The following is a 26,163-nucleotide window of genomic DNA, read 5'->3' on the forward strand; positions in this document are numbered from 1 at the left end:
AAATACATGAAACTACTCTTTAAATAGACGGGTTTCATAACAGGTAGCACATAAACATGTGAGAATTCTAACTGTAGGAAGATAAAGATCCCCTCCACCCCACCTCCAAACAAAAAAAAACATCTGAATATGATAAATCTTAAGGAGTACTAGGTCAAAGAGAAGCCTTGCAGATGCAGGGAAATAACACCAACCAGTTGGATAAAAGATTTAATCTTTAGTCCGATCCTTTTAACACAAATTGATTAATCTTGTTTAGTTGATGTCTTACACTAATTAATTTTCCAGAAAATAATTTCTTCTTAGAGAATATGGACACATTTAGAGGCAATTATCCACATGTTTATAACAATTTCACACTGAATACAGAGCATGTCAGAAGTATTAGCTGAACTGTTCAATTTTTCTTAAAATAATTCATAGTAAATGTTCTTTGGGAGCAATAGAAAAGTTTCCAAACTTTCTCTCTAAATTATCTCTCTTATTTATTCTTTTCTGGAGCCAACCAAGCTTGGACTAGGAAAATTGCAACTCCTCATTATCGTACGAGCAGATCAAAAGAGTCTTGACAAAAAACCGGTGACACTAAATTTGTGACAGGTCGAAACAATTGCAGAAAAGAACAAAATATTAAGCATCTAAGTGCTTATGATGAAAGAAAATGTGTTCATCTCAAATCAAAAGCAAAAAAAACACTATGAAGAACTTACATTTTTGCACCATGTATTACCAACAAAAGTAAATATTGGGATTGAATAATGCATGTTGTGGCAAGAGCACATTGTTCTGCCCGTATTTTTCGAAACAACTCTTCTGCCTTGACCACTCACTAGTATCAATAGTCTCCATTTTTCACAGATAAGTGGACGAAAAACCGATGACATAGAAAGTACATCAAACAAATAAAATTCCAGCATCAATGACACTGTTTCATTAACAAAAATAACTCCTTGTCAAGCACACCCTAAGCGTTGATAACGTACCTAAATGGATATGTTCAATAGTTTGCTAACATTGGACTACAGTTCGTATAAATCTTAGTAACTTCAATTTTTTCCTTCTTTCTTTATACAATTATACTCCATCCACAGTAAATATAGAAGTCTTTGTTGTTTTTCCACATAAATTTAGAATATTATTGGAAAACAAATTTTTAAAAAAATTATGTTATTCTTATCTAATTTATTTTTAAAAATATTACACATCTTTCCAAAACTGAGTTAATAGGTTATATTGATTAAAAAAATATACTTCTAAATATAAAAATTAGACTATATATTTGAGACAATCAAAAAATAAAAGACAACACAGAGATAAAAATCGAACAACAAGGGAAGAAGTAGATTGGTGATACTAAAGAATTGAACAATAATGATTACCAAAGTTGATCTAAACTCTATCCCATTCATATAATAATTTCAAGAAAAAGGTAAAATTACTCAAGTAACTACATTAGTGACATACAAAAGAGACCAAAAAATATTAAGGGTCATTGCTTAATGTATGGTAAAGATCGATATATTTAAGTGAAATGATTGGTCATCACAGGGGGATGGGCTACGAGATATCCTTTATCATCCAAGTAAGATACCACTTGACCAGCCATCTCATTGGGTGTGGGGCAGATTCCATCCTTCTGTAGTAATTCAATCTGAAACCATAACTTCGTGAGGTAAGAAAAATGAAAGCACAAAGATCAACTGTGAATGATGTATAACTCCTGATGAATCACCAAATATCTGTAATTAAAATTATTACAAACCTCACAGTTCAAAGGAGGTTCATAAGGATCATCTATTCCAGTGAAACCTGAAACTTAATCATACCGTTTATAAAAATCTGACCCACAAAAAAAAACAGATCTAGAATTTCTAGCATTCAAGGTTTAGACAAGAGAAGATGCACCTTTGATCTTCCCAGCCCGTGCAAGCTTGTAAAGACCTTTGGGATCTCGGCCTTCACATAACTCAAGAGGCATGTTCAGAAAGACCTGAAAATTTTGCATTATGAATTTTTTTAAGGCCTCCGTTGTATGTGTAAGGATGCTTGGGATTGGAAAACTAATTCTTGCCTCAATAAAATTATCTTCTGGTAACAGGGCACGACAAGCATCTCGGTCTTTACGGTAAGGAGATATAAGACTAGCAATGCAAATTAACCCACCGTCAGCAAAGAGCTTTGCCACTTCACCTAAATGGACAACAAAGAAGATGCATTAGTAAACAAGTAGTAACTATGCAGTAGATACACCTCATGTCCTGACTGTGGAGCCAATGACATCACTCTAGCATTATGAAAAATTGCTATACCAAGAACCAACTGGCATCAACAAAATGTTTACTGGAACATAGCCTTCATTAGAGAAGGCGAGGCACTCAACTATATATATTATCTGATTATCAAGCATTTCAATTATAGATTTTGGTGTGCTTAAGCAGACTGCATTGGTAACCAAATGAACATAGGGGACTTCCAGGTTCAATATCAATGTACTGTAGCTATATTTGGTCTAGATTATGAAAAGAAAAGCTTTGAATAGGAAAGAAAGAGGATAACAGAGAAAAAAAATGAATGTGGTGTCTTGTGTGGCTTAACAATCTGACAAAGAGGAACCAGAAGTATCATGTTCGAATAGGAGATGAAATTTCACAACTTCCCCTACTGTTCTCTTCTCTTTTCTAAGTCTTCAGGCATTGATAATTTATAATTCCAAACAAAAAAACTGCATACTTACCGACCCTGCGTATATTTTCAGTTCGATGTTCTGGTGAGAAACCCAAATTCTTGTTTAGGCCATGCCTAAGGTTGTCCCCATCAAGAACATAGGAGAGTTTACCACGGGAATGTAACTGTCTGCCGAGCGAACATGCAAGTGTGCTTTTTCCTATGCCACAAAGTCAACAAAAAGATATTTACAAGCAACAAAAACTTTACAATTCAATCACAGCCTGTGATAGCTGAGATGCTGTTAACAATCTAAAGAATGGTTTATCTACTTTTTACAGTGATTCGGCATTTTTGTAAATCAAGCGAGCATAAAGACAACATGTAATGCATGTTTGTTATATTTCTGGTGCCTGTGGAAAATATTTGCTGGCAACATGTGATACATTTTTGGTTATTTAACTATAATTGATGAATAAACATTTAAAATTTTAAAGAAAATGTCATATCTTGAGTTAGAATATGATATAGTGATAAAAATTGTTCTTAGGAGTGCTTAAAAGTTGAATTATAATAACAATAATGATTAAATATGGGAATCTTGGAGTCGAATGAAAATATAGTTTTCATTCAAAATTTTTGAAACGATATGGGTTATGTTAGTTTGTGTTTCCTGGAAATTAAATTATTATTCCTGAAAAGCATGAACAAATATTGCCAATATATTTCTATATAACAATAAAAAGGGAGTGCCAGTAAAGGAATGATTCAAATCATTTGAAAGATATTAACAAGGACAATTCAATGGCACAAATGAAGTTTAATAGAACACAATACTAGTGTGTTGAACAGGACATTATACTCGAAGCATATATAAACAAAACAAAACCAAAATGAACTGGATGAAACTAAAAGAAAGACCTTGTAAATTAAAAACCACATACAAACATTAACCTGATCCACTGAGACCAGTGATCCATACAACACACCCCTGTTGATTAAGCAGTTTTTCCCTATCGAGCTTCGAGATAGGACATTCGTGCCAAAAGATGTTAGTTGAATTTCCCACAGAAGACATTAAAATAAAATACTCTTCTTTTTCCTGCAAACAGAAGAGAGACTTTCAGATTATGAATTTCAACGTGTTTGGAAGATTTCGACTAAGATTAGTTTCAAATTCATCCCTTCTTGATCCAAACTAATTTATTAGCAATTAAATGCACTGGTTTAAAATCCAAGTTTGAAATACTTGTCCAAATCAGATCCTTCCATGGAAATCATGTTCATCAATCCAACTGCAGCCTAAATCTGCCCAAAAACATTTCTCCATTCAATTTCTATGTTGAATCGTGGCTCTACTCATGGCATACACTGCAGCGCTTGGTAAACAAGAAGGTACAATTTCGGCCCAAATGAGTTAGCATATGAAAGACGGAAGCGAGAAAGTGCCCGCATTTATTTCGAGAACAAAATACATAAAATAGGTGAGAGAGAATGAAGGAAAACAATGGCGGAATCTTATGTACCTGTAAGCGCGGGGAAGAAGGGGATCGGAAAAGAGGCGACTCCTTGCAGCGGTGGAACTGATTGAATCTAGACGCAATTTGGGCAATGGAGGAAAGGTGGCGGAGGCCACTATGTCCCTCTCTATATTCCCGCGTGGTTCGTATAAATATTTATTTCATTCAAAATTAGAAAATTTAAGTTTAGGATTTTTCTTTTTTTCTTTTTTTGGATTTTGATATTTATTCATCAAAATCAAAAGAGATATACATATACATACATACAGTGCCCTAACCCGTAGGTCGCATATCACGCGACTCATGCCACGAATGGCGCTTTAGTTACAGTGTACGATCGATCAATTATGCAGGCCTACGGGTACTTCGTGCTGGGCCGCACCTCCCAGAGCCGGAGCCGACCTCAATTCACTGCGTCCGCCGCCGCCAACGGACAGCGGAATCACTATGCCGTGCTGGGGGTCTCGCCAAACGCTTCCACCAGCGATATTAAGAGAGCCTATCGTCTCCTCGCTCTCAAGGTATTTCATGTTTCAGATTTCATCCAATTCCAGCTAAAGAATCGTACTTTTCGAAGGTAGTGTAGCATACATACCATCCACAAGAACTACTGTTCCCGGGGATTAAGTAATTAGCACTTAGTGTATCAGCAAAATGGAAATCTGTTAATCTACCTTCTAATGGACTTATGTAGACTTCATCATATACTGCACCTAGCTACTTTATTTCATTAGGGAAACCCACCCTTTTTGTATTCAAGAAATGTAGTTTGGAATTTTCCATTGATAACTTAAGGCAGCATTTGATAATTATCTTGAAGTTTTGTATTTTTCCCCTGAAAAAGCTTCCAGGTATTTTTTCCAAACAACATATTCTTTCACATGTTAACCTAAAATTTTAAAATTTAAATGCGGGTATGGAAAAGGAACGCTAAAATCCGTAAAAGTTACAAATGACAGGGTGCGGTCAGAAATCATTGCCATAATTTAAGTTGTCAAATTCATGTAACTTTCTAATCAGTTCGGAGCATTTAACCATGAGGGACAAAAGATAATGCTTTAAGCCTTTTACATTTTAAGCAACCAACAATTTCCAATTCATTGAGAAACCTTCCACACGCTCCTTGCTTGTGGCTAACCAACCAAATTTGTAAAATTATGAGGATTCCTAACAAAGCGGAAAGGGATGGCAATTTTCCCCGCGTCCTTGCTTGTGGCTAACCAACCAAATTTGTAAGATTATGAGGATTCCAAACAAAGCGGATAGGGATGACTATTTTCCTCGTGGGAAAATCCCGAAACAGGACGGGTTTGGGGGCGTGTTTTCGGGTTCGGGTATTGTGCTTCTAGATCCAACTAGAATGACATTAATGGAGAAGAGAGTAATACGATGATGATGAAGTTTATTTTTTATGTTTATTAAACGATGGATTATTAATAGTATATATCATGTGTATTGTTTAAGTAATATTATTATTTATATATATTATTGGATTTTTGTATCAATAATTTTTCAAGAAAATTGAAGAAATTTTTGGCTTAACTCAATGGGTATTTGAAGCGGGGACGAAAACGGGGATGAGGATTCCCCGAGTAGATAGAACTGGGGATGGAGGCGGGGATGGCCGATCCCGCCCCGCTCCGCCCGCCTCCATTGTCATCCCTAGTCAAAGCACAATGCGCCACCCTGAATTTCAGCACTTCCTAAATCTTGTCTACCGAGTGAGACGAGTCGTTGAAAATTCTGTTATTTCTCTCGAGTCATAACGTCCAAAATTGTGTCATCTATCTATCTCAGATGTGGTTAGGGATTGGAAGTTCGTCACGTATTGACCTAATTGTTGTATTTTCTATTATTTCACGGAAAACTCATCCGCTAAGTATTGTAATGGTCTATTTTGATTAAATAAAATATATGTTTCCTATCCAAAAAAAAAAAGCACAATGCTTGATTCTCTTCTTTTATTTTAATGTTTAGTGGCATTGATTGTCTTAAATAATGAAATGCCAACCTTATTTGGCGGAAAATATTATTTTGCAAGCCTCTGAAGTAATGACATGTGACTCACCTCACTGGGATGCTTTCCTCCTTTTAATGGTTTGAAGTACTTGTTTAACACCTAACCTAAGAACGCCATAGTGCTGCGATGATTGGAACTTCTAATCACGCCATCATTGGTCACAATTCATTTTCATGGATGTAACCTATTCAACATATCCATGACTGACACTAGTCTCATCATTAATAAGCACATCCTTGGTCGCTTTATGGTCATAACACATTAATCCTCAATGTCAGCGTGAATCTATCTAGCTCTAACAATCTCTCTCACTTTATTGGCATGTGTCACCCATATAATAAGGGCTATTAGGAGGCTTCCATGTGCAAAATTCAAAACTATTTCTCTAGGCCCACTCCTCCCACCCAAAAAGAAAACCGTAACGTATATGGTTTAATTACCTTTTTAACCCTCCCACACGGTAATTTTCATGACAAACACGTGATTAATTTGAACTCAAGTCCGTATGCTATATGATATGCGTGCATGTGGTTTTGTGACCCTTTTATTTTTAAAAAAAATGTCTGTATTTTAGAAGATCAAATTATCTCTTTGATCCAGCTGCTCTTAATTTGTTATTGCAGTATCACCCTGATGTTAACAAGGAAGTAGGAGCAAACGAGGCTTTCAAGAGTATCCGCCTTGCATATGATGTGAGAAATCTTTTTTATTCTCTGTCTTTTCAGTGATACATTACCTATAATAAGGAGATAGTGAAATGAGGAAATAGGAATGATCTTTGCCCATGATGATCAACGTCTATGAGATAAGTGTCATTCTCATTTGAATAAAATTTGTATTTATTTCTCTTATTTTAGTATAGGGTGATAAAAATGGTATTATAAGTTTACATGACATTTGATTTCAAAGGTCATATTTATTTTTGTTACAGTTCATATTTTCTCATGACCACGTTTTACTTCTGTGTGTGATCTAAATAGTTTCGGGATGAAATTGGCCATAAGATGTGTAGGCAAATATTTTACTCCCAAGTCCCACCCTGGAATTTGATAGTAGTTTAACATTTAATATCATCTTAGTGGTTCTTCCTGCTTTTGGTTTCTATGTGGATTTTCATTTGTGTCCACATCTAATGGTTTTTTGTAGTTTATTTCTTTGTGGTGACTTCCTGATTTAAACCTAAAGGTTTCAACCATCTGATGTTTATTATATAGGAATATTTTTAAATTTTGTTCTTCAAATTTATCAGCAATATGAAAATTAAGCTGAAAAAAGAAGTCAAACATGTTGCATGTTAGCAAACTTCTTAATTTAGTCTCATTTAAATTGCAGCATGGAAAGTTTGTATTTAATATTTTGAAGAGTTCATTTATTGGTTCTCAATGAAAAACTCTGTAATCTCGTGCATTATTAAATGTCGTACCGTCGAACCTCCCACATAATTGTAGACTTGGTAATAGCTAATTTTAGTTTTCTATCTTCCACTGTCAAGATATATTTAAAGGAACAATAATTTTGTGGCAGATTCTGATCAAGGAAATAACAAGAAATGAGTATGATCGAGCCCTGCAACGTCACGAAAGTGCCAGAAGGCCTTTGGGTGATGAATGGGACTCTAATCTGGCTTATGAAGGTGGAATGAGGTTTTATAAATGGGCTTCCGATAGGCGTAAAATGAGAAATGAGAAATATTGGGAGCAATATTATAATAAAGAAGAGCAATTTTATAAAAACCCCAGCAAGTTTTCTGAGAAAGAAAAGCTAAATGAAGAGAGAGACTCTTTCGTTGAGGTGCTACGATCAGCTTTCCTCTCTCTGTTTTTGATGCAGACTGTGGGAGTCCGATTAACTCTCACATTTAGCAGCCTTGTGGCTTTGATTGACCACAAACTGGATGCAGGATATAAGTTTGGTTATTTACTCGCCTGGATTTTAGGAGGGAGAGGTGGTATTTTGCTTTCCATGTTCCTGTCATTTGCAAGTTGGGTTTGTGGTAAAACAAGTAGCGGCGTTGTTGCTCTGGTGGTAATTGCCATGTGGTTTGGCTCAACTCTTGCAGGGTATATTCCACTGCCCCAAGGTGCTCTCCTGACTCTTTTGTATATGTCCATAAAGCTACAAGTTGATCTAAACTAAAGCAGCTGTTGTTGGCTATGCTGTTCTGTAATGGATATTTGTTATCCTGAATCTTTGTGTATATATTATGTGTGTAATTGTTTCCAGTTAAAAAGCTATTATACGATCTACTCTTGCCTATTTTTGTTGTGAGAACAAGTGCGATTCTTCCTTGTATCTCTATTCATTCTTCCATTGCTGGTGTTAACATTACTTCATGCAATTCTTCATGGATGATTGCATTTAATATTTTACCAAGTCTAATTTTGTGAACAACAATGGAATGAATGAAGACGAGCCCCACTTCAGACCTATCTACTAAGTAAGCTCTCAAAGAATTGACAGTTTCAGCTTTTCGCTGCTTGTCAGCATGAACAATTAAGAATAACAGATACACGTCATTGTTTTCGATGACGTGAGATAAGTGCTAATTAATGTCATTGCTTCACAGATTTGGCGATAAGCCGGAATTCTAACTTGCTGCTACCCTTACACTTCCCGTCTGTTTAACTTGTTTGATGCTCCGCCACAGGTAACGTCCACTTGCCATATCGATCAACACCCAGAATCCATTTTGCATCATCTAAATAAATATTCAGAAAGAGAACATCAGCGGAAAAAAAAAAGAAAAAAAAAAAGAAAGAACGGACAAACATATAGAACGAATTGCATCATACTTGCCTACCTTGAAAAGGTGAAATCGTTGTTTATGTTTAGTAGAAGTTTCATTGACATGTTGGGATAAATCTTCTGAAGATGTGAATTCCTGGGAAGAAGTTAAGGAATTCCATGCCAAATAAGCTGCCAGTATCGCAGAGAAGAACACCAAGATGAATCTCAGAGGGCACATTTCTGGATTTTAATCGAGAGAAATAGTGACATGATCAAGATAGATAGCACATCTTGAGTATTCTTATAACAGAAATTAGAAACCCAACGCGTAAGTCAGACTACGACTTGGCCTTTTTTTTTTTTGGACAAGTCAAAGCTGTTGCTACCAACTCCAAATTTGTAATGCATTGAAAAGTATAAAGAGGGTTAGGTTAGTGCGAGAAGATCAGACTTGGTCATCCTGTCTTGTTAGTATTAGCTGGCTTGGCTTTCTAACTATTTGTATATTCCAACCAATCCTTGTCTGAACCGATCTTGAAACATTCTCAAAATGTTGTAGCACACTACATATGCACACGGAAGCCATTATTTGCGACTGGGTATCAATCACCCTAGCTGTTGCTACCACAGCAATATATCAAGTTTAGCTTTAAATATGTTTTCAGAAACAAAATTTTTTTTTTTAAAAAAAATAAAGGTCCATGCAAGCACGAGGTTACAAACACCGACATATCTTATGTCAGCAGGAGAAGAAAACGCGTGCATTAAATGTGGGTTGGCAGATTATTGACGGGAAAATTCAGACGAGAAAACGTGTTTTTTTACGTGTTTTCACACGGACGAAAAGCTATATTAATAGAGCTTCTTCCCCTCATTCTGGAATTATCTATTTTTCGAGTTTTCTCTCATCTTATAGCATTTGAGTGCTTAGTTATATTAAAACGTCTACTGCATAAAATTCTACTGAAATATTTCTTTTTTTAAAGCTCTTTTCGGAAATACTCAAACACGTGCATGAAATAAAAGCAGTCAATCATGCATTTTAAAAAGTCGTCCAACCACTGAATAAAAATAACTTCAGTTAATTAAATCTTAAAATGAAATCAATATCCTAATCTATTGTTTTAAAAGAACTCAATGTCTGTCAAAATCATCAACGTATAAAGAGATGCAAAAACATTTAAAATATTGTTTACACCTATGACTCGTGATCATAATATGCGGAAGAATGCAAGGTCCTCGGGTTAACATGTGTACCCCCAGCTCAGCCTACTCAGTCTTCAGCGCCTCCAATCTCCTCATCAACAAACTGCTCACCTGCACCATTCACACCTAGTGAGTCTAAAAACTCAACACACTTGAATCGTTATAACAAGTACGTATACATATCATGCAACAGTGAAAAGTACTGTAAACAAAGTAACTTTCATGATCTTTAAAAGCATGAACATAAACGTAAACATATTCATATCAAATCATGTCATATCATGTCATCATATACGTATTCTTTTCCTTAATTGAATTCAGATCATTAGTTGTGACTTTCGTATCAGCTCTAATTCGATGGATCCATCTACGTATAACTGCGGTACCCGGCGGCTAAGACATCAGGAACAATATTACCCATTCATTGAGCCTTGGACTTACATGTTCGTGTTCGTGTTCGTATTAGTCACAACCAACTCCATCTTTCAAAACATGTCATCATATTCATCACTTACAAAAATCATGCATATACGTAAATTTCCTTAAAATCAATCATGCAACGTATTTTCGTATTTTGTAGAAACTCATGTTCATGATATCATATACATTTTTTACATGCAAATTTATTGTTCAGGTCGTTGCTAGAACCGCTAACTCGACCCGGGTGCAAAATGATCATTTTGCCGCTAGAAGCCCTAATTGACCATTTTACCCCTGGACTTCAAAATTTCGACCCGAAGCCAACCAAACTCCTTAAAACACCTCAAAACATAATTAAAAGTATTTCCTAGACGTAACCTCGAGCCTGTTCCGTAACTTTTACGATTTGTTTTAAAATTTGGACCGGGGTCTCGGTTTTAACCCGAATCAACCCGAAACTCAACCAAACTTCCCCAAATTTTAACCACGACTTATTCACACTCTATCAGCCACTGAACAACACAATTCCATCCATTTTGATCGCTCTAAGCACGGCTGTCACTTGCTGATATTTTCTGTGCTTTGCTTCCTTCGAACCCTACGGTACCTAACCCTCAAGAATTCGATCCTAGCCCAAACTAGACCGGATGAGCCTCGAACCAACCACTCCTAGCCCACCTCTGGACCCTCCTGGACCGACCTAACCACTGCCCTCAGCCCCGTGCACACAGCAAACGAGATCCACACGACGCAAGCCCGAAACCCGATCGCGCAAACCTAACTCATAGCTAGCCCCTTCGATCTTCCTTCCATCCGAGACCAGCCTTGTACGAGCTGCTCCAGGATGTGTCTCAGACCCACCAAGGCCTACTCCACGTCCCTAGCATGTCCCATGCATCGGCGCCCTCCTATTTTTCCGATCTAGACAACACGCACGCACCCAAGCCAAACCAATCGGCCCCCTTGTCTAACCATGACTCAACGTGTTCTCGGGCCTCGTCCTCCTAGTTCTCGACATGGACGGCCCTTTAGTACCTAGATCTAGCAGCCCCTTGCACAGAACCATAGAAAACGTGAGGTACATGTAGAATAGTATGCATATTTCGTGACAAAACCTTGCAAAACGGATGCAACTTAATAGGTCTAAGAATTTCTCATGGATAAACACACAAATCATCATATAATGATGTGAATGATGAGAAAAACAAGATTTAGGATGTGTCTTTGCATAATTACGCTCGAAACCTTTGAGATATTTGCATAGAACTTGCACCGGAGAGACGGGGAAGAGATTCCTTCAAAGAAACTTGAGAAAACCTAAGGAGAAAGCTGCTCAAATTTTGAAGATGGCTCCTGGAGTTGGGAGAGGGGGAGGCCGAAGGTGAGTGTAGGAGATTAGGGTTTTTGGAATTTAGTTTAAGTATAATATAAGTAGTAAATGGGCCTTTAATTAAAATTAATTAGGTTAAGTAAAATTTTGGGTCCATTATGCAATAAAATAATCTCATTAAGCCTAAAAACATTCCCGTAAAATATTTCGTTTAGGTATGTTTTTTAAAATATTGTCTGAATCCTCAAAAAGTCCTCCGACTTGCTAAATTTTGCGTATCGGTTTAAAATATGACTCGTTGATTAAAAATACATTAACGACCGATATTGGATATTAGTTATAATTTTTTATATCAATTCGATATATAACAGAAATTTGTGTCCTAAAAAATGCACACAAGAATAATATGAGAAGAGAGAATAATTGAACTTAAAAAATGAGGATATGATTCTCCTTGTTTTTTATTTCTCTGCTTACAAACTTTCCAAATCATTGACAGCAGCACTCCATTCAATTGACAATCCAACAGGCAACACTCCTTCAACATGGCATTAACTTCTCATCACTGATACAGCTATGTATATGTGTGTGTGCGCGCGCGCGCCTAGATGCCTCAAATTATTCACGTCTTCGCCTAATCATACCTCATTTGGTAGACATCAGCATATGACTATACTCTTGGGTTAATATTATAAAAAATTTCCAGAACGTTAAATTCAACTCCTCCAATTTTAGCAGTCCATGCACTGTAAGAAAGATAGGAAGAATACAAGATCGAATCCAAGTAAATCTTGAATTATTCATCAAGATCTAGAAAAATCCATGCAAATTTCGGGCGCACACATGCAGCACGTCAAATTAGCCAAGCACAATAAGTTTTTTACTCCTACAAGAGAAAAAAAAAAACATAATAACCTTTTCCAACAGATGAAATATGATAAAAGTAAATCATCTATACCTAGTCATGGTCAACGGATCGGGTTGATCAGAACCGGTCCGAAACCAATCCGACATAATTCGGAACCGGTTAATGTGATTTAAGGTTGAATTAAATCCAATATTCTATTCGAATTGGACTGATTTTTTAAAAACTTGATTCGAAACCAATCCGGCCCGTTAACATGATCCGATCAACTCCAATCCAGTCTGAACCTTTTTTTTTAAAAGAATTTTGGCATTTTGTTGTTTAATAATTGTCATTTATAATCATACATATAACAAATAATATATTTAATTTTCAAATACATTTCTTTATAAATGATATGTTTAGGTACATTGAAGATTAAAAAAAATGATTTCAATCTGATCTCAACCGTTCCTACACATTCCTAATTCGGTCAACCGTTCGATCAAATCCGGTGCAACCCCTTTCGTTTTGATTCGGGTATGGATTGAATTATATACATAATCCGGTAAATCCCAAACCGGTTTAATTTGATATGTTATTTGATTGGTATGGTATGGTTATGTTACTTTATAATCCAGAATCGGTTAAATATGGTCCGGTCCAACTTCAGCCGGTAACATGCCTAGGCTACACCACATGTATCTACATATTTTTTTATTTCTCAAATAATTTTATTCTCCGACCTGTCCTCGCCTTCTAACATGGATATTTCCTGTCCTCACACCACCGCAGGAACAAACAACAATAGCAAAACAGAGGAAATTTTGACATTTGACAACATCAATCCCTTGTAACCAAAGCCATTAACTTGGACCACTTTTGCATACAACAGAAAGAAAACATTTTATAAAAAACTTAAACTGCGTTTTTCAATTGATCCAACTTCTCACTTTTTAAAAATATGACTTAAGTATTAAAAAAAAATCCTCACCTTCTTAAAATCACAAAATACTTCCATTTTATCCTTCAAAATATCTGAAAAACAAATTCCGAACCATATCCAACACAGCTATATGAAGAATTTATGGAAATTAAGTCAGAAAGATTCCATATATGAAGTATCCGACATTTGTGGCCACTTACACAAACACCAACCATCATGAATCTCAACGGTGTCGACAAAATACCGTCAGCCATCCTATGACAGATAAATTTTCACTCTTCCACCAGTTATTTAGAACTCAGCTGGGATCCAGATTGGTGACATAATGTCATATGCTGATTTTGAGAATAAATAATAAAGGAAGTGGTAGTAGAGGTCCACTTGATATAACATTAAAATGGCAAGCTGCCACATAATCAAGGGTCGGGTTTGGATAAAGATCAATCGCAATATTCCTCCCCCTCTCTGCGTTTTAACTCTCATGTCATTTTGCATTTATCAGAAGCGGAGGCAGTAAATTTTACAGTTACATAATTTTTGAGGCAAAAGAGCAGAGAACCTAATACACACATGGTAACCAAAATTGGAGCCAAATAATATGAGCTTCCAAAATTTCAATCTTGTCACCTTCAGCACCAGAATATATTGCACAACACCTTCAGCAAACGGTACGACCGTAGCATATTGATGCTATGTAGAGATTTTTGGACCACTTCTCCTGCAAACAAAATCAAAAGGAATATCAGGGGTTCATACCTTCAAGTTTATGAAATGGTAAAGAACTGATGGGGTTAAACTTCATCAAAATTCTCCAATGAAATATATAATTCCAGGCTAAACTGTACTCCGATTCCAATCCATTGTGTATCCCAAAGATCCGCAAATAAATTATCAGACGAGCAGCTACTACCTTTACGTGGGTGCTTGGGAAGGCAGATGTCCGAAGGGTCTCCTGAGCCTCATCCATGATTTTACGTCTGGGTACACTAAGTATGAAGGCCGCTTGATCAGCTGTAGCAGCCATGGAGGTTATTCTGTAGCCATTTTCCCATCGACGATGTATTCCCTCACTAGGATAGAGAAAATCAAGCTCCACAACCTAAGAACACACCGGCACATTACTTAGACATAACTCAAGGTACAGGAAGTCCTTAGGTTGACTGTTCAACTTATTAATTAAGTCTTACCTGCTCAGAATATCCAGAATTTCGGGACATTACAACACCCCAGCGACTGCCGGCGGTAGTCATGGATGTGACATGGAAACCTTCCTTCCACTTTTTATTAATCCACTTGAATGGAAATGATTCACTAACTTTATACGACTGTTGGGTGTAAGGAGTCCCTGAAAAAATCCCAAAAGCATATAGCAAAAATATTTGATCAGAAGCATCGTGCGCACAATCATAAATGTTATGTTATAAGCTGTTTATGGTCAGAATGAACCAGTGCAAATATATAGCAAAGAAAAGTGACCAACCAATTAGTGCAGTGGTGGACATTTAACAAAGAGCATATCTTTACACCATCCAAAAAAGCATGGCAAAAAATGGAAGTGAGCCCCATGAGACAAAAATCGCAACAAACGAGAAGCTTCAACCCACCTTTAGACATAACCACCAGTGAACTTCCATTAGCTGCACCAGCTATTGCACTGATGTAATAATTTTTCTCCCACTGCTCCATGATCCAATCCTAACATGAACCAGAGAACATTATTGTTGGGATAGGAAACAGTGCCAAGCTAGGACGTGACACAAGAAGTCATAACGAGGAATGTTAGTTAGATGAACAACCTTGTGAAGAAAGACAGCAGAAAGCTCATACACTTGCGAACTGAAACCTGTCCCAGCATCCATGATCAAGGCCCAGAGGTTTAAAGCTGATGCTACACAACTGATATGTAAGCCATCTTCATTGCCCTTCTCTACATGTTGACGGAGCCTTGAGTCTGCGACATTGTAGTGGTATCTACACAAATGCAACCATTTAATCACAAACAGAGAAATTGCAAATATGGCAGCAATCTCACGGATAGGAAGTACACCATGGGATGAGAAACAATCTAGGTTGGAATCTCAAATCTTTCATGTTAATGGAAACATCAATTCTCATATAGGTCGGAATCTAAAATCTTTCATATTAATGGAAACAACAATCGACACATCAGTCAACAGGAAGACAAGGGCAATTTACTGTCACTTTCCAGAAGTTAGATTTTCAGATATTCAAATTCTACAGGCATCAACAAATTCAAGTACAATAAGTTCCCAAAAAGAAATAAAATAAATAAATTAAATACACAAACGAAAAACCTCTATGCGATTGAAAAAAAAATCACAAAGAAATAGAATCACACGTGCAATGCACAACTCAAAAAACAACCAAACAAAATATCAGGTCTCCAGAATTGTTACATACTTTTGAAGATACTTCTCAACTTTGGCCAACTTTTTTAAACACTAAGCCCCTGACATAGATGGCTCCAGACAAAAGAAAAGGCAAGAAGTAAAATTACAAACAGGAAAGGTTGAATGCCTACATTAAATCAAGATTCACAAATAAAAACCATTGGCTAAAAGATTACTCGTGCAAATCATAAAATCACACATGTAATATATCACAGTTCAGGTATTCATTTCAAAGACAAACTGCAAAGCAGTAGAACAAAATTCCATGAGAAGCAAACAAAAAGTAGCAAAGGTATGACAGAATAAGCATATAAGTAAATCCAAAGTTGCTTGCCTCTGTTTCATGGGTCGCCGAGCATTATAAACTGAAATCCACTGAGTAGCTGGGCTACCAAGACGTACTTTCTTTTTTGGTTGCTCATCTTCTTCCAAGTTAATGAGCATCCTCCCACGCTTTTGTCCAACCTAATAGAAGATTAAAAAAAAATTAAACAAATGCTTTCTAAACCAGTACAAACAAAAAAAACGAATAGACTGTGTTCTCTGCTAAAAAGTTACCTTGAGTGCTCCATCAATTCGTATCGGTCTCAATGATGTGCATGGTTCAATTAGGCTCTCAAAAAAAGATATCAATTTCGGGTAATTTGGCTCCTCATCAAACTTCATATTAGTAACAGCCTCAAGGAAATGCTTAAATGGAGCTGGGCAAAAGCAACACATCAACTCCGGAGACGTGGCCATTTTCTTTTTACAGACTAGAAAACTCTTATTGTCACCCTGCAATCATCCAAATAAGAACAAGGAACAACAAATTACATAAAAATGGAATAAGCTATCACAAGTAACTAGGAGCAGTCATCTCAACTGACCTGATAGCCTTGCCATGGTAACCTTCCCTTTATCAGAAATATCAGCGTGTATGCTAATGACTCGAGATCATCCCTCCTGCTTCCTGTGCGGCCCAGGTGTGCATGCACACTAGCATATCTTATTGTGCCTCTGTGAACAGACCGATGGAGTTTGTTGGTTCATAACAAGTATAGCTCATGTGAAAATATTGCATGAACTTCACACACCTGAATATATCTGGCCTCTGATCATATTCAACATGCTGACCAGATGATGCATCTTTCCACTTAGAAGCTGCATGAACGAGGAATTAACGAGTATAAAGCCCACTAATCAGGATAGTAAAAATGAAAACAAAAGGTCAACCAGAAAAATCAAAGCTACGCAAAAACCAATAGCAAAAAATGAGATCTTTCTGTCTTTGAACATCTATGGGTGCTAACCAAGAATTAGATGGTCAGTCATCACACAAAGTTAAAGAAAAGGAACGGCAGCATCATACCCAAACCAAGATCAATGAGATACAGCTTTTTCTCATCAGCAGACGCAGGTTGACCAAGTAAAAAGTTCTCTGGTTTCACATCTCCATGCACGAATCTAGAAAAGTGAAAGGGAGGGTACAGATAATCAATCAGTTGTCTTCTACTAAGAAAGTAATAAGCAAGAAAAATGAAGTTCGTGAACAACTTCATCTTATCAAGGAGCCAACACATCATTATACATATTAAAATTTTAAGGTTTTACCCCTTAAGATGAAGTTTTTCAAGAATAGATATAGCCTCAACAGCGATGCAAGCCACCATACTTGGAGACATTCTGTTTCAAGTGATAATAATAAACAAGGAAAGAATCAGCATAGAAACAATAAAACTGCTACTTTGTTGCACATTTGAGAATGCAACACGCATTAACTAGTTTACTTAAAAAGAAGGATTGAACAGAAAGATAGAGGGAAGCAGGTAAAGAGATAGAACTTACGACTGGCCCAAGGAATTCCAAACATCCCAAAGACTGGGTCCAAGCATGTCCATGACCTGAAACAAAATTTCTTTGAGATCATACTGAAAAATCCGGTGCAAAAAATTGCAATCAAAACTCACCAAGATGTAAAAATCTCCTTGACGGCCCTTGTAGTGAACCCATGGAATCCCATAGCATCCATTCAGTGTGCTTTTCAATAAATAAGACAACAGGAGAGATGTGAATAGTTGTAATGCAAAGAAATGAGAACATCCTCTAGTTAAGAACAACAAACTCACTTGTACACCTGCCATTCATACGGAGGGCCATAATTGCAGCCTTTGCTATTTCGGTGTTCAAACTTAAGTGCGACCTAGAAAATGATAAACCAAGCTAATAAATTTCAGAAAAAGAGAGATTGCTGAAAACTCTCCAACTGTTGAAAACAGGTGCTCAGTGATACCTCGATTGCATCTGGTCCTGTTCTTTCTGTGCCACCACTTACCTTTCGGCCAACATAAACTTGGCCAAATCCACCCTTACCTAATTTCCTTTCTGTCTTATACATGGGAGAATTGCCCACTTGTACCTGAACAAACAAAATGCACTCATCACTAAGAATGCTGTTAAAATGTGAAAAGAACTAAATAAGTAAATAACAGGAAAAGAAATCATGCAATTTCAAGAGTTTAAAATCCAATGACCCATGAATAACAGATCATAACAAGATTTTCATAGAACATTCTTGGATACGAAAAAAATAAAAAATTACCCTATCTGGTACTGGAGTAGCGCTCACTTCTTCTTCAACTCCCATTACTTTATCTGCACTCCCACCGTCCATGCCAATTTCCTTTTCTTCAACACCCTCTATTACGTTGAGAGGCTGTTCCCCAGCACCAAGGCCAACAGGATGTGGAAGAACCTCACAAGGTGGCTCTGGGTCTAAATCTATCAACCTAATGCCCCGACCACGACCAGCAGCAGTTGGCCTAGCTGGCGTTACTGCAGATGGCCCTTTAGTTACAGCAGCTGCATTCCCTCTACCTCTACCTCTCCTCCTCGTTCTATTCTGAACAGGTGCAACACAATTCTCTTCTGGATTAGCGGGTTGATGTGCAGGCTGGAGATCAACAAGCCGTTTTGATCTCCGTGCTCCGCTACGCAATTCCGGCATCGTCACCCATGCAAAATCACCTCCCGCTCACTAACCCACCTTCTGTTCAGAATCTTCAGTCACCCTATTAAGAAGTATCTCAAAGAAATAACGTAAAATTAGTATATAAATCATCGAGCACAGAAATAAATTGACAAATTTCACGTGAAGAAAATAAATTCTTATATTTTAGTGGTAGAACAAGAATGAGCCAAAGACAATAAAATGCAGCATATTTAAAAGATGTATCTTCTTCTTTGGAATGGACACACGATAAAGAAGAAGAAGAAGAATTTATATTGTTTACAAAGGTTGAGAACATGAATGAATTACGGTATTCAGTGGGTTCTAAATCTCGATTTCTCCAATAAGTAATGCAGATATTAGATTTCAGATAAATGACACATCCACAAAAAACACAGTGAAACATAGTGTCCTTGCAAGAAATCGTCACACCAAAATAGCAAGAAATAAATTAATAAATAGTCCTCACATAAAATTAATAAGGAATAAGAGCAAAAAAAATCTAATGCGCTGACATTCATCCAGCCAGAAGAGCTTAAACCGAAAGCTAAAAGCAATTATTCACGTAAATTCAACAATTAACAGTAATACCATAAAATATTAATCGATTAATTAATTAATATCCACGAATAAAAAACGAGGCAAACACTAATCTTACCTTCTGAAATAGAAAAAAAAGCAGAAGGATCGTGGATAATCTACAGCGATATCAACTAGAAAAAAAGCAACCGATCCACAGCAGATCTTCTGAAAAAACTCTCCAAACACATTTTCCTCTCAAAGAAACCTCCTTTTTTGTCTAATAAACAAGAACAGCGGGTAATCTTACACAAATATAGAACAAAAAGGACTCAACACTACGGATGCCAACATCCTGGGCAATAAAAATCGAAGAAGGGTAGATGAAATTTCGGATTTTGATTCGGGAAAGAGCGGTGCTTCGCGATTGATTCTGCCGTGGCGGATCCTCCTTTTATTGTTGTTTCTCGTCTCTATAATGTTGCCTGCCCTATCTCAACTAGTAATTTTATTTTTGCAAGATTACTTTTTTTAAAGACAAAAAATAAACTTTTCAAATTAAATTTCTAAAGAAAATGACTTTCTCAAATTTATTTATATTTAAAAAATTATTTTTTAATTTTTTTAAAAAATTAATTAACTAAGATTATTTTATAAATTTTAATGCTCGAGTTATGATCGTTATATTTTCGTTTTTGTTCTCTTTTTCTTTCTGTTTTTATATATTTATTATTATTAAAATAATATATAAGAATAATTTTGTATGACATTGATTTACATTCTTTTAAATCATTCTATATTTAATTTGAGTTGTGATAGTTATGAAACAACATATTTAAGTTTTGTCAAAAATAATTAATTTTTATAAGATATTTAATATACAACAATAGAAGGATTCAATTGTTTCTATTAATAAAATCAAACATGAATATTATGACATTCGAAAATAATTCGTATAATTATATGATATTTCAAAATAACATATTTTATCTTATATTTCAAACTAAAATTATATAATATTTCAAAAAACTAAATTTTTTAAGCATACAATTAGAATATTTCATTTGGAAACATAAAAAAAATATTTAGAATATTTCCAAACTCAAAACATAACCTAATTCAATATTGGAGACTGTAAATTAAAAATAATGCTAAAATTACAATCGTTACATCGATATTTACCATTATGATATGTCGAGATTTTACTAATGTATTAATATTGACGATTAGGTTAATAATAATTTAATATTTCTATGGGAATTATGGTACCTTCAAATCAAACTACATTTTCTAATCAATCGGGAATGCTCTAGAATTCGGCATGGAGAAATCGGGGGAAATGGTGGCGCTGCCGGTGTTGCTGGAGCAAAATTACAGAGCATGCACCATTCCTTACAGATTCCCTTCCGACAATCCTAAGAAGACCACCCCCACCGAGCTCTCTTGGATCAATCTCTTCGCCAATTCCATCCCCTCTTTCCGGTATCAACTTTCCCTTTTTCTTTTCAACTATTAATTTTTCACATCTGTTTCTCATGATCATGTTTGTGATTATGGATGACTTTGCAGGAATCGCGCTCAGAGTGACGATTCGGTGCCCGATGCACCCGCCAAAGCTGAAAAGTTCGCTCAAAGGTGATGTATGACTTTGTGTATTAAGTTCAACTACTGACATACGAGATTAGCTGTGCTCGATTGATTGCATTTATTTTGTTTAGATTTTCTTGACTACTTGTGTGTCCACCCCCTCTAGATACAAGGAAATACTTGAGGACTTGAAGAAAGATCCCGAAAGTCATGGTGGCCCGCCTGATTGCATTGTATGCCGATCCCTCTCGTAAAATTGAGCTACTCTGTTAAGTTTTCGAGTTATATATTTTTGTATATTTGATCTGTTTTATTCACAAGGAATTGTTATCAGCTTCTTTGCCAGCTTCGTGAGCTAGTCCTTAGAGAAGTGGGATTCAGAGATATATTCAAAAAGGTCAAGGTCGGGAATTTTCTCACACGTTCGTTTCAGTCAATAATAACACCAGCTTCATTCCTTTAGACCTTGAGATTTTGAGTTTGATGCTGCTAATCAACTTCGTAGGGTTTGAGAAAAGCAGTTTTGTCAACGAGGGACAGATTCATTTTGGTTGTGTTTGGATGGAAGTATTTGAAATCAAGTGATTCAAATGAAATTTAAATCCTCTCCCTACTTATTCATGTACAATTGTACTAATCATAATGAATTTCAAATCATTGTAACATTAAAATTATATGAAACCCATTGTGATTTGTATAATTATAGTGTCAATAAGTAGAAGATGTATTCGAGTTTTTAAATTCGAAATCGTGGATTGCAAATGATTCAACCCAAGTCACCGAAGTCCAACATTTGAATATTACTTCGGACTGGGGTTATCCATTTTTAAAAAATTTACAAGAGTGATCTTTATTAAATATTGACCATTTACATGATAGCACCTATACGCAGTATCAACTTCTCTGGATTTGATGAAGCAGTTCTTAGTTGAGCTTCATGTTTGCTTCCTTCTTTGTTTTACTTCTGCTTAACAATGGGTGGAACGAGATCAATTTTTTACATTGATAGGATGAAGAGAATGCCAAGGCGATTACCCTGTTTAAAGATGTTGTTCATCTTAATGATGCCATAGAAGATGAAGCAAAGCGTATTGAGAATTTGATTAGAGGAATCTTTGCTGGTAACATATTTGATCTTGGCTCAGCACAGGTATGTCAGGCTCTCAACTAGGATTTGTAGGAATTAAGCACCATTTTGTTGGAATATGATGACTTGCATGATTATATGATTGGCTTTTATAGAATAATTTATTTCCTCATTTAGCTTTGCATTTTATGAGAAACAATAGATTCCCCAGTTTTGAAAAATTTTAGTTGTAGGCCTATCAGATTACAGCCTCTATCTCATGATTGCTGTGGATGGTTGTCACTGATGAAACCGAAAATTTCTAGAGCTTCACTGACATCATCGATTAATTTTCTCACTGTAATATGAATTTGATGCTGAAAGATTCAAATAAAATTTCATCAACATATTAATTTTAAACTTTCTACACCGTTCACCACAACTTGAATTTCCGACTGGGTTGTAGTCCGTGTTTGGAAATCTGATCCGGTGTGTTTTTAATCGTGCAGTTTTTCAGAAAATGTTGAAATTTCTATTTAGTTAGATGCATCCATGCAAAAGCTGATCAGTTTTCAAGTTTAGAAGCATGCACAATGGTAGCATACTACCATTTAAGTTATATGGTCGGATTAATCCCTTAGCCTGCATTTACTTTATCCTGTTGGAATAATTCCTCAGTCTGCGTTTTAAGTTATCTGGTTGGATTGATTGCTCAGCCTTTGAATGCCATTACATAATTTGTCAACTCACTTGAATATTGAAGCTAGCGGAGTTGTTTGCAAAGGATGGCATGTCCTTTCAAGCTAGCTGTCAGAACCTTGTCCCCCGACCATGGGTTATTGATGATTTGGACAATTTCATATCAAAATGGGGTCAAAAATCGTGGAAAAAGGTTAGTTTCTGGGATTAATTGACCTATAATGGTTTTTTCTTCCATTGTTTGCTCTCATCCTTTATGCACATTTTACTCTCTCTGACTTGCTTTCCAATTGCACAGGCTGTAATCTTTGTAGATAATTCTGGTGCAGATGTTGTTTTGGGTATATTGCCATTTGCAAGAGAGCTATTACGACACGGTGTAAAGGTCTGATTTGATATTTTACTACTTGTCGATCAAGTGTTTGGCTTGTATTTTTACTAAGAAAGTAAAGTAAAGATTTTATCTTGATTGAAAAGCGATTCCTTGCAATCATCTTTTATTCCCTTGCGGTAGTGCAGAAATTAGCCGAATTATGAACCTATATTATATATCCTATATTATGATAGAAGAGACGTGTATATAAATTGTTTTGGCCTTTCAAGCTGGAAAAAATTATTTCTTTGCAGGTTGTATTGGCCGCTAATGATTTGCCTTCTATCAATGACATAACATACACTGAACTGATCGAGGTTTTAGCAAAGGTAGTAGAGTTGTTATAGTATTGGTGCGATAATAGCTTAAAGAGCAGGTTGGGTTTGTCACAAAAAGTTTGTATGCACAGTTGAAGGATGAGAATGGGATGCTTCTGGGAGTTGACACTTCAAATCTTTTCATTGCCAACTCTGGTAATGATTTGCCTGTAAGAAATCCATTTCTTAATCTAGTCTGACTTTGTTTCTTGAAATGAGACTTCCGTAGATATTTTAGTATGGTTTGATATTATAACAGGTTATTGATCTTACCAGCGTATCACAAGAACTTTCCTACCTAGCAAGTGATGCAGACCTCGTGATTTTGGAAGGGATGGTAAGTTCTTACCAAGTTATAAATTATAATTGCTAATTTTAAGACATTGTTCTATCCACCTTGTATTAGACAGCAGAAGTGCTTTGGGATGATGAGGTCCGATAAAGTGAAAACTAAAGATGTGTTTCTTTGTTGCTTGGTTAAGTGTTGGTACATGACTAATTTTTCTGAGCCTCACATATTTGTCTTGATATTTTTGGTCAGGGCCGTGGAATAGAGACTAACCTTTATGCACAGTTTAAATGTGATTCCTTGAAAATTGCTATGGTAAGGTTAACTTCCTTCGAATATTCACGTCGGTTGCTACTGATGGATATGTATTCATTTCTTGCTCTGCGATCCAGGTGAAGCACCCGGAGGTTGCTGAGTTCCTTGGAGGACGGCTCTATGATTGCGTCATCAAGTTTAATCAGTACTTAGCCTGAAACATAGCTATCTAGCATCTGAAATTGCCCAAATTTTATGACAAACAAAATCACGGTTGTCCTACTGTTTTCTGAAGCTTTTTTGGGCTTATTATAACTTGTGGTCCTCGAGTCTAGATGAACCAGTGGCCCTGGAGTAACAATATTCTTCAAATGATACTTTTTTTTATATGTTAAGCACCTTATTCGGAAAGAATCCAGCAACGTTCCAAACCAACTAGTGTGGCTTTGACAGGGTCATAATCGCGTGTGTGTTTGTGTGTGTGTGTGTGTGTGTGTGTGTGTGTGTATATANAATATTATATTATATATATATAATAAAATCAAGATGTGAAATTTTAGTAACGTAAAAACTTTCGAAGAATTAATATATTAAGTTGGAGAAAACTAAAATATTGTGTATTATAGTAAATATGATTTGTACTTTGTTCATGAAATCTGGGAAGGATGTTTAATAAGCAATAAATTAAATTAAATTAAATTAAAAATGGTTGATAGCTAAAAGGTAAACACGTGGTTGGTGTTGTGTGAAATCCAAATAAAAACAGGCTGTCTTGTCCCAACTCCTCCAAGCCTCTTGATTCATTCATTCTCTCCTCAGTAACTGTTGGGCTGCAATGATGTCCGTGTTCAAGATGATGCAGCAGGGTTCGCAATCACTCCCAGTCTCGGAGCCGGGCCTGCAGGAGCGTCCCGGTATCCGGCGGAGGCTCTCATCCCTCTCCCTCAACCTCAAGATCCAGCCCTCTCCTCCCGCCGCCGCGGAATGGGCATTCCGCCGCTCCAAGTCGCTCTCCTCCTTGGGAGAGAACGCCGGCGACTCCATAAGGAAGTGGTGGGATTGGGGGTGGGGCTGGATCCTCTCCAGGAAGCCTGCCTTCGCTGCAGATCTGGAGATGAACGAGGAGGAAACCGCCACCCTCGGGTTTCAAAACAAGGGCAGCTGGCGCCACGTCTTCTTCAAGGTCACCTCCCAACTCCGCCGCAAACTCTCCCGCTCGGACGACGTTGGCCTCCCCCAGACCGTGCGCTACAGCTAATCAATCATCCCTTCAAATCATATATATACAATATGCCTGTACATTGTTCACCCAGCCAGAATAATAAATCATTCACATTCCATCTCCAGCTTCCAAGTATGATCGATAGATATCACCGGCGTCTTGTGGGTGTGATTCCATTTATTCTATTGTCGCTTAAAACGAAGATTGTTTTGTTGTAATCTTAGCTAATTTCATGGTGTTCGTATCAATGTACGCAAACGGAGTAGAATACTCAGTTTTTTGGTCGACACATTTGTCGGTGTTCATGTTCTTGATTATTAATTTGTTTGCCTTACTTTGGTTTCGTTTATTAATTTCTTAGGAGTTGGTATCATGTGAGATCGACTCACATTTATCTTAATTGTGAGACGGGTCAACTCACCCATATGCACAATAAAAAGTAATACTCTTAGCATGAAAAGTAATACTTTTTCATTAATAACCCAAATAAGAGATTCGTCTCACAAATACGACTCGTGAGACCATCTCATACAAGTTTTTGCCATTTTTTATTACATCACATGGATCTGATTTTTTTTTTTTTTTTTTCATTCACAACTCGGATCGAACCAGGCCCCGGTGATCATAGTTTATGTTTGGGAAGTAATTTTTATCATTAAAAAACACTGTCGGTGCATAACATTCATTGCCATGTCATTCTTCAAATGTACATGAAGCCGACACAATAATATATATATATAAATATATTTATGTTATATA

The 26,163-nt window shown here is 36.4% G+C and overlaps 6 protein-coding genes and 1 long non-coding RNA gene across 12 annotated transcripts; 3 read left to right on the plus strand and 4 right to left on the minus strand.

The window, feature by feature from the left end:
• Nucleotides 1–1,351: 1,351 nt before the first annotated feature.
• Nucleotides 1,352–4,381, minus strand: LOC140968716 (adenylyl-sulfate kinase 3-like). Of its 5 annotated transcripts, XM_073429820.1 has the most exons (8): nt 4,191–4,359; nt 3,914–3,972; nt 3,619–3,766; nt 2,735–2,884; nt 2,072–2,190; nt 1,906–1,990; nt 1,763–1,809; nt 1,352–1,651 (listed from the first exon to the last, which is right to left on the minus strand). In XM_073429820.1, the coding sequence occupies exons 3-8, from the start codon at nt 3,740–3,742 to the stop codon at nt 1,523–1,525; spliced, it is 654 nt and encodes a 217-aa protein (XP_073285921.1). In that variant the 5' UTR covers nt 3,743–3,766; nt 3,914–3,972; nt 4,191–4,359; the 3' UTR covers nt 1,352–1,522. The 5 variants fall into 5 exon arrangements, with proteins under 5 accessions (XP_073285921.1, XP_073285887.1, XP_073285912.1 ...); XM_073429786.1 differs by lacking the exon at nt 3,914–3,972 and having other exon boundaries at nt 4,191–4,381; XM_073429811.1 differs by having other exon boundaries at nt 3,619–3,972; nt 4,191–4,319.
• Nucleotides 4,382–4,469: 88 nt separating this feature from the next.
• Nucleotides 4,470–8,514, plus strand: LOC140968705 (uncharacterized). 2 transcript variants are annotated; one of them, XM_073429768.1, is made up of 3 exons: nt 4,470–4,705; nt 6,828–6,896; nt 7,729–8,514. In XM_073429768.1, the coding sequence occupies exons 1-3, from the start codon at nt 4,532–4,534 to the stop codon at nt 8,338–8,340; spliced, it is 855 nt and encodes a 284-aa protein (XP_073285869.1). In that variant the 5' UTR covers nt 4,470–4,531; the 3' UTR covers nt 8,341–8,514. The 2 variants fall into 2 exon arrangements, with proteins under 2 accessions (XP_073285869.1, XP_073285876.1); XM_073429775.1 differs by lacking the exon at nt 6,828–6,896 and having other exon boundaries at nt 4,532–4,705.
• LOC140968740 (uncharacterized) lies at nt 8,054–9,437 on the minus strand. Its single transcript, XM_073429832.1, has 2 exons — nt 9,005–9,437; nt 8,054–8,902 (listed from the first exon to the last, which is right to left on the minus strand). The coding sequence occupies exons 1-2, from the start codon at nt 9,167–9,169 to the stop codon at nt 8,792–8,794; spliced, it is 276 nt and encodes a 91-aa protein (XP_073285933.1). The 5' UTR covers nt 9,170–9,437; the 3' UTR covers nt 8,054–8,791.
• Nucleotides 9,438–9,899: 462 nt separating this feature from the next.
• Nucleotides 9,900–11,937, minus strand: LOC140959720 (uncharacterized). The gene is made up of 2 exons (XR_012172052.1): nt 11,803–11,937; nt 9,900–10,248 (listed from the first exon to the last, which is right to left on the minus strand). It is a non-coding gene; the product is annotated as an uncharacterized lncRNA (long non-coding RNA).
• A 2,097-nt stretch (nt 11,938–14,034) lies between these two features.
• Nucleotides 14,035–19,074, minus strand: LOC140968747 (casein kinase 1-like protein HD16). The gene is made up of 16 exons (XM_073429846.1): nt 18,670–19,074; nt 18,361–18,486; nt 18,197–18,270; nt 18,038–18,107; nt 17,916–17,971; nt 17,682–17,753; nt 17,440–17,534; nt 17,165–17,231; nt 16,958–17,087; nt 16,647–16,865; nt 16,423–16,553; nt 15,474–15,648; nt 15,282–15,372; nt 14,865–15,022; nt 14,588–14,776; nt 14,035–14,395 (listed from the first exon to the last, which is right to left on the minus strand). Exons 1-16 carry the CDS (start codon nt 19,072–19,074, stop codon nt 14,336–14,338), a joined length of 2,118 nt encoding a protein of 705 aa, XP_073285947.1. The 3' UTR covers nt 14,035–14,335.
• A 1,771-nt stretch (nt 19,075–20,845) lies between these two features.
• On the plus strand, nt 20,846–24,596 carry LOC140968755 (damage-control phosphatase At2g17340-like). The gene is made up of 12 exons (XM_073429858.1): nt 20,846–21,078; nt 21,166–21,231; nt 21,350–21,416; nt 21,518–21,586; nt 22,193–22,333; nt 23,013–23,141; nt 23,247–23,333; nt 23,576–23,650; nt 23,731–23,808; nt 23,898–23,975; nt 24,180–24,242; nt 24,320–24,596. Exons 1-12 carry the CDS (start codon nt 20,918–20,920, stop codon nt 24,398–24,400), a joined length of 1,095 nt encoding a protein of 364 aa, XP_073285959.1. The 5' UTR covers nt 20,846–20,917; the 3' UTR covers nt 24,401–24,596.
• Nucleotides 24,597–24,928: 332 nt separating this feature from the next.
• Nucleotides 24,929–25,738, plus strand: LOC140968774 (uncharacterized). The gene has a single exon (XM_073429879.1). The coding sequence runs from the start codon at nt 25,018–25,020 to the stop codon at nt 25,438–25,440; it is 423 nt and encodes a 140-aa protein (XP_073285980.1). The 5' UTR covers nt 24,929–25,017; the 3' UTR covers nt 25,441–25,738.
• The last annotated feature ends 425 nt before the right edge of the window (nt 25,739–26,163 follow it).

Source organism: Primulina huaijiensis, chromosome 2, assembly GCF_012295235.1.
Source record: "Primulina huaijiensis isolate GDHJ02 chromosome 2, ASM1229523v2, whole genome shotgun sequence".
Classification (NCBI taxonomy): Eukaryota; Viridiplantae; Streptophyta; class Magnoliopsida; order Lamiales; family Gesneriaceae; genus Primulina; species Primulina huaijiensis.

What these genes read in the sequence shown, in the direction of transcription:
- LOC140968716 (XM_073429786.1), bottom strand. Translation starts at nt 3,742, where the DNA reads ATGTCTTCTGTGGGAAATTCAACTAACATCTTTTGGCACGAATGTCCT. An exon ending in CAGAAGATAATTTTATTGAG is followed by an intron (nt 1,991 to 2,071) that starts GCAAGAATTAGT and finishes CAAAATTTTCAG; the next exon opens with GTCTTTCTGAACATGCCTCT. An exon ending in ACGGGCTGGGAAGATCAAAG is followed by an intron (nt 1,810 to 1,905) that starts GTGCATCTTCTC and finishes ATTAAGTTTCAG; the next exon opens with GTTTCACTGGAATAGATGAT.
- LOC140968705 (XM_073429768.1), top strand. Translation starts at nt 4,532, where the DNA reads ATGCAGGCCTACGGGTACTTCGTGCTGGGCCGCACCTCCCAGAGCCGG. An exon ending in ATCGTCTCCTCGCTCTCAAG is followed by an intron (nt 4,706 to 6,827) that starts GTATTTCATGTT and finishes TTGTTATTGCAG; the next exon opens with TATCACCCTGATGTTAACAA. An exon ending in GTATCCGCCTTGCATATGAT is followed by an intron (nt 6,897 to 7,728) that starts GTGAGAAATCTT and finishes ATTTTGTGGCAG; the next exon opens with ATTCTGATCAAGGAAATAAC.
- LOC140968740 (XM_073429832.1), bottom strand. Translation starts at nt 9,169, where the DNA reads ATGTGCCCTCTGAGATTCATCTTGGTGTTCTTCTCTGCGATACTGGCA. An exon ending in AACGATTTCACCTTTTCAAG is followed by an intron (nt 8,903 to 9,004) that starts GTAGGCAAGTAT and finishes ATATTTATTTAG; the next exon opens with ATGATGCAAAATGGATTCTG.
- LOC140968747 (XM_073429846.1), bottom strand. Translation starts at nt 19,074, where the DNA reads ATGCCGGAATTGCGTAGCGGAGCACGGAGATCAAAACGGCTTGTTGAT. An exon ending in TACCATGGCAAGGCTATCAG is followed by an intron (nt 16,866 to 16,957) that starts GTCAGTTGAGAT and finishes GGATGATTGCAG; the next exon opens with GGTGACAATAAGAGTTTTCT. An exon ending in CTGCTGTCTTTCTTCACAAG is followed by an intron (nt 15,373 to 15,473) that starts GTTGTTCATCTA and finishes GGTTCATGTTAG; the next exon opens with GATTGGATCATGGAGCAGTG.
- LOC140968755 (XM_073429858.1), top strand. Translation starts at nt 20,918, where the DNA reads ATGGAGAAATCGGGGGAAATGGTGGCGCTGCCGGTGTTGCTGGAGCAA. An exon ending in GTGGCCCGCCTGATTGCATT is followed by an intron (nt 21,417 to 21,517) that starts GTATGCCGATCC and finishes AATTGTTATCAG; the next exon opens with CTTCTTTGCCAGCTTCGTGA. An exon ending in GTCAAAAATCGTGGAAAAAG is followed by an intron (nt 23,142 to 23,246) that starts GTTAGTTTCTGG and finishes CCAATTGCACAG; the next exon opens with GCTGTAATCTTTGTAGATAA.
- LOC140968774 (XM_073429879.1), top strand. Translation starts at nt 25,018, where the DNA reads ATGATGTCCGTGTTCAAGATGATGCAGCAGGGTTCGCAATCACTCCCA.